Below are 6000 nucleotides of genomic sequence, written 5' to 3'. Positions count from 1 at the left end.
TAGAAATGAAAAATAGGATGCAGCCTGTAAAGTACAGACAGAACTAGACTTAAAAATAAAAATCAAACAGTTTTAATTCTGGCTTTTTTTCTAATGTGTATATGATCTGGGCCTACTCAATTATTTGATGCCTTGGTTTTCTTAGTTATCAAAGACTGTTCAAAGGTCAGCTGTACAGCTAACTAACACAGGGATGAGGGACATTAACCCCCCCACCCCAACACACACACACTAGAAAATCGACATGTAACTTCTGACTCCCACACTCCCAAAATGTAAGTGCTAATAGCCTACTGTTCACCAGAAGCCTTAACACAAACATAATAGTCAAGTATACATGTTTTTGTATGTTATACACTATATACTTACAATAAGCTAGAAAAAAGAAAATGTTAAAATAATAAGGTACCATACAAAAAAAATCCATGTACAAGTGAATCCATACAGTTTAAACTTGCATTATTCAAGGGTCAACCATATTGTAAAAGATAAAGATGTATCCCTGAAATTAATACCTGCCTAGGCAAATAAGCTGCAGTTGTTAAATATGGATATTCCACCCTAATGTAACCACAAATTTTATTTCACATAATTTTCCTCCCATAAAATTAACATCTGTTATAAGGAACATTTGATAGGAAATCCCTTAATTTCCTTGAGAAACTATGTCCTAGGCCCAGTGGTCTATGTAACAGCCTCGTATAAGATTGAGATGCTACAAATATCCATCCTCTCTACTGCCAACTCTAAGCAAAATCCTAGGTTTACTAAAAGCCCTTGAAGTTTTTAATAGAAACTGAATCAGAGTCTGCAATTTACTCAGAGAAATTTTGTTTAAAATGTATCCATTCCAGTCTCCAAGGTTTCATCATAAAATGAGCTCACATTTGAAGTGAAAGGTGCCATTTAAGTATTAAATTTTATTAACTTACTTCTTTGAATTTGTCATTAAAAGTAGGTTAATATTCTCATCTGGTTTATCCTAAGTGTGGCTCACAGCTGGGAACTATAATACCTTGATCAAGGTCTGTCTCACCTTCCACTGTTCAAAACAGGCACTGAGTCCTTAATATCAAGAGAGTGGCATTATCACAAGTCAAGTTTTACTTGCCACAACCTGCTGGCAGAAGGAAATATATTCACTTGTCTGGACTAGTATTAAAGAACATAGGGGAAAAAAAGAGAACATTTTATGAGAGAAAATAATAGACTTGGATATTAACACTAAATGTCGTATTCAAAATGGCATTTTAAAATGTGTTCAAGTAAAACACTGTAATAAGAGAAAAACCACAGAACTTCATATAAAGTCTAGCTTTATTTTTAAAAAGATTTTACAAGTCTGTCAACCTCAAGCATACATAGGTAAATTATTCATGTCTTCCATCAGATAAAGTTTACAGCTTCAATCCCTCTCAGAAAAATATAAGTAAAAAATAAATCTTTTCACATATATTTATCCACCGTATTGCTCAACTTAGTTCTGAAATTTTCTCTTATAAATACTTTAACACAGCTGCTAGTTGGTGTACTGCTGCTGGGCAGCTGCACATGGCTATATTTTTACACGTCTGCTTTTCTTTTGCTAGCTCCCTGGTTCGGCTCCTAGGTCCAAATCTTATAAAGGAGAAATAAAGGTTAACTGGGCTGCCAGAAAAGCCCGCTGAATGCATCCTGTAGTGCTCTGTGACAAGCAAGAGAAGAAGTATAGCCTCCAGCAAGGTCCTGTGGAGAGGCAGCTCTGACATGGTTTAAATACCTAAAACAAAACAAAAAGTGTAACAGTGACACAGAAAGCACATATAAATTGGTACATTTTTAAAAATAATAATAAAACTGATTCACATTTTAAAGCAGAATTCTGAGACTGAAATGTTCAGACTTCTTAAATGCATTATTACCTTTTAAAAAGAAACACACTGACTATATATAGAAAGTGCCTAAACCAGTTTGTTAAACAAAATTATAAAGCAAATTACATTAAGATCTAAAAACAGCTCTTAAGGAGGTTTCAAAAATAATACTTGCTATTAAAATGTTCACTGTTCCCAATTTTCAGAACTTAGTTTATTGGTGGTTGTTTGGGTACCTAACTGCTACTGTCCTCCTTGCATACTTTTTCTTTTCTTTTCTTTTTTTTAAGATTTTAGTTATTTATTTGACAGAGATCACAAGAGGCAGGCAGAGAGGCAGATAGAGAGAGAAAGGAGGAAGCAGGCTCCCTGCTGAGCAGACAGCACAATGCAGGGCTTGATCCCAGGACCTTGGCATCATGACCTGGGCCAAAGACAGAAGCTTTAAGCCACCCAGGTGCCCCACCTCCTGGGGTAGTATCATACCTGGTATAAATACCTGGTATCATAATACTATTGTATTAATATTTTTACATAAATATTGAATACTTTACATAAATATATTCTAAAATAAATACTTCAAAGGAGGAGGAGGGAGAAGAGAATATACTAGTTACTTCAAATATACTTCAGCATTACAAAAATGTATTGTCTCCTTCTACACAGGAAGTGAACCCTTAGAAAATTACATGCTCAAGAAATCTCTGACAGCCTGAGTTCAACAGTCCCAATTAGTAAATACAAAAGTCTTCTGAACTGATCTCAAAAGACAGTGTACCATTTTTCTTCAATCATATATATATATATTATTTAGCAATTAAACCTTTTTACATTGATAAAGGTAAAGAGACCTAAAATATGGGACAATCTTAGCCAAAGAAGGTCAACTTATTAGCATGACTAACAGCACTGTTGGAAAACAAATATTTCCAGCTCTGCTTCAATGCCTAGTTTAAGAAACCACATTGTTTCTTCAGGCCTCAGGAAGTAAAGGAGCTTCATCCGCCTTAGAATTACGGTTATGGCAAATGAATAAATCAGGTACCAGAACATTTTAATAACTTGGAAACTTTTCTACTCATTCATTCAAACTTCCTGTGTGTCAAAGTCTTGATGCATGAGCAACTTCTTATTTCTAACATAATAACAAGTCTGTTTTTCATTTGTATCCATCTTTAATAAGGCTGTGTGATTAAAAAATATATGGCAATGTAAGAGGCCAAATAGAAAAAGTGGTCAAAGTAAGACACAGGATAAGCTCCCAGAATTGGCTATAATTTATTCACACTACCACAAATCAAGGTGTTAACTCAATTCTTTGCTTCTCTGCCAAGGGTGAAAGGGAAAAGTGAAGGAGAAAGGAAATTAATATTTACTGAGCAATGATCTACAAACTTTTTTTTTTTTTTTTTAAGTAGGCTGCATGCCCAGTGTGGAGCCTAGTAAAGGGCTCAAACTCATGACCCTGAGATCAAGTCAGATGCTTAACTGACTAAGCCACCCTGGCTTCCCCACAAACTCTTTTTTTTTTTTTTTTGGACAGACAGAGATCACAAGTAGGCAGAGAGGCAGGCAGAGAGAGAAGAAGGGAAGCAGGCTCCCTGCTGGGCAGAGAGCCCGATGTGGGGCTCCATCCCAGGACCCTGAGATCATGACCTGAGTGGCTTCAACCCACTGGTGCCCCCCGCCAACTTTTGATAGTATACTTATAGCAGTAAAAATATTTGAGCGTGCTACTCCAAAATTTGTGTACTTATTTATAAACCATATACCTATTGTATTATCAGTTATATAGTATATAATTACATATAATATAAAGAAGTATATTATAAAATATAAATATTTAAAGGAGGAGATAAAAATATTTCAACAAAAGTTCTAGTATTTTCTCTCTACATCCCATCCTATAAACCTTGGTGGGATGCATCCCAATTTCATTGTCAAACTCTTGATAGAAACTTAGGTCCCACTGAACATAAACAGGGATTCACCAAATCTACCACAAAGAAAGTATCTGCTTATTACATCCCAGGACACAATAAAATGTCCACTGTTAAGATTATGATGCACGAGAAATTATGTAAGTTAAATAAGTCATCTCAGACATCTAAAAATAAACCTGGAACAGGATAAAATCAATTTCTGTTCACTGAGAATTCAATAACTATCACATAAATAAGTAATATTTAGTAATATTTTTACAGGTATCTTAGAAATGAGACATTCCATTCCTAGTATGAGTTTCCAGGTTAATTTTACCCATACACCAGATACCGCCATATTACCCTTTTTCCTTTTCTCAGACCCTCAAAAGCACAGCCTTAGCTCCAATAGCTGTTCACTCATGGTAAAGCTCGGGTACCACAGGAGAATGTCTGTTAACCTTAAGAAGCCAACTATCATAAACAGAATTGTTTTTCATAGCTGTAATACAAACCACTGTGCAACTGGTTGTTTTGATTCATCACATTTTGGTACAACTTGCTTCTGGGAAAGTTGAGTCATACCATCTCTGGCTTGGCAATTCAAGCATAAACTTGCAGTGTACATACAGCTTTTTATATGTTATCCTAAGAAACCTGAAACAGCTGCACTGCTGGCAGGAAAACACAGGACCACCAGTAAAATATCCAAAACAGTTGCATCTTTTAATTTATGACTGTGCACTGCTTCCATAAAGAGTATATAAAACAGTTCAACTTTTTATAGGTAAAATGTAATAAACAGTCATACTCATTGATGCCATAAATGTATAAAAAAAGTTTATTTAAAATGATTAATTAGTGTTTGAAAACAGTAATTCTTAAACAGTCATAATCCAGAGCAATGAGCAAATATTTTAAAATTTTAGTTGCTAATGCTAAGTTGTAGATTCTTGCTGCCAAAATCAAGTAAATTAAAATTTCTTTGTGTAGCACTGAAGAAAATGCATTTCTCTTCTAGCAATCATTTACATTAAGCATGCCTGTGAGTATATTCTTTAAAGACCTACTTATTTACATTACTGTTTTTGATCTCTAGGGCTGCACAAAACGGTTACTGTTAAATATTTCAATCTATTTTCACCATGGCAACCTACATTAATTCCAATTTAAAAAAGTAAAACACAGTTCATTCTCGTTACTCAACTGTTGGCTTTTATTTTCTAGGTATTTTAATGTCCTTAAACCCTTTAATTATTGTGGTACACTGAAGTATTTTAAAGGATCTGCCACATTGAAACCACACAATGAGAATTTAGCATTTTTGCCTACTTTCTCCCATTAATCCACATCTGTGTTGTTTTAATTCTTTCATGACCATTACAAGTACATCACTGAATAGGATTCCTGGGGTTTCTGGCAAAGGTCAGTATCATTTCAAGTACACCTTTAAAGAACAGAATGAGGAAGAAGTCTTAGCCAAATTTACTTCCAAAAGTCAAGCTCAGTTGGACTTCGGAGCCTAGAGGTAACTGCTCTGACTACTTAGCCAATCCCAGGACAGTATTTGTTTTCATGGGTTTATTTTAAATACCTGTAAATCTTATAAGCAGAAACGAGGAAAGAAAAAAAGGGTTTGCTTATTTTGGTATCTATACCTTATTTTTACTGAAAGCAGACTAAACTCAAAGCTTTACAAATCGTACCTTTGATTATTTTCTTAATGACTTAAAAAAAGTATGTTTTCAAAAGCATGTCTAAGATAATTCCTCTACAAAGGTATCTTGTGCCCTAATTTATACTCTGTCTAAAGTTGCCTTCCTTTGCCATTACCCATCAAAATCCCTTTCAAACAGACTTGAGGAGGGGGAGGAAAAGGAGGCAATGGATCCTGAGAGAGGAGTAAGAGAGGATTAAGCATTCAAAAACCACACTTGAAAGTTTGTTCCTGAACTTTGATTTTCTGCACTGTCATTTTCTTCTGTTACATTTAGCGGCTTTTGCTCTCAAAGAAGGTGGTATAATTTACACTTAGCTTCAGAAAGACTTCATTTTCTCAGTTCTTTAACATAAGAGAGTTCCTCTGAGATTACTCTTTTACTATTTCCCTTCCTTTAAAAGCCCTATATCGACCATCTGGCTAAAGTCTTGGACTCAGCTCATTTTAGTGCTATTCAACAATGCTTTGAGTTCTCAGCTAAGGGCAGAGGGCAGGGGCTGTCACT

At 35.0% G+C, this 6000-nt stretch overlaps 1 protein-coding gene across 2 annotated transcripts in view; it reads right to left on the bottom strand.

Moving 5' to 3' along the window:
* Positions 1–1299: 1299 nt before the first annotated feature.
* The window catches only part of MNAT1 (MNAT1 component of CDK activating kinase), a 205730-nt gene continuing 201029 nt past the window's right edge, over positions 1300–6000 (bottom strand). For both annotated transcript variants that reach the window (XM_045070215.1, XM_004738880.3), the window contains exon 8: positions 1300–1759. In XM_045070215.1, coding sequence (XP_044926150.1) covers positions 1639–1759 — 121 coding nt within the window. In that variant the 3' untranslated portion in view covers positions 1300–1638. The remainder of the gene's footprint in view (positions 1760–6000) is intronic.

Source organism: Mustela putorius, unplaced genomic scaffold, assembly GCF_011764305.1.
Source record: "Mustela putorius furo isolate JIRA1106 unplaced genomic scaffold, ASM1176430v1.1 tig00000129_pilon_pilon_pilon, whole genome shotgun sequence".
NCBI lineage: Eukaryota > Metazoa > Chordata > Mammalia > Carnivora > Mustelidae > Mustela > Mustela putorius.
The sequence above is the reverse complement of the archived record's forward strand: the minus strand, read 5'-3'. Positions and strand labels throughout refer to the sequence as shown.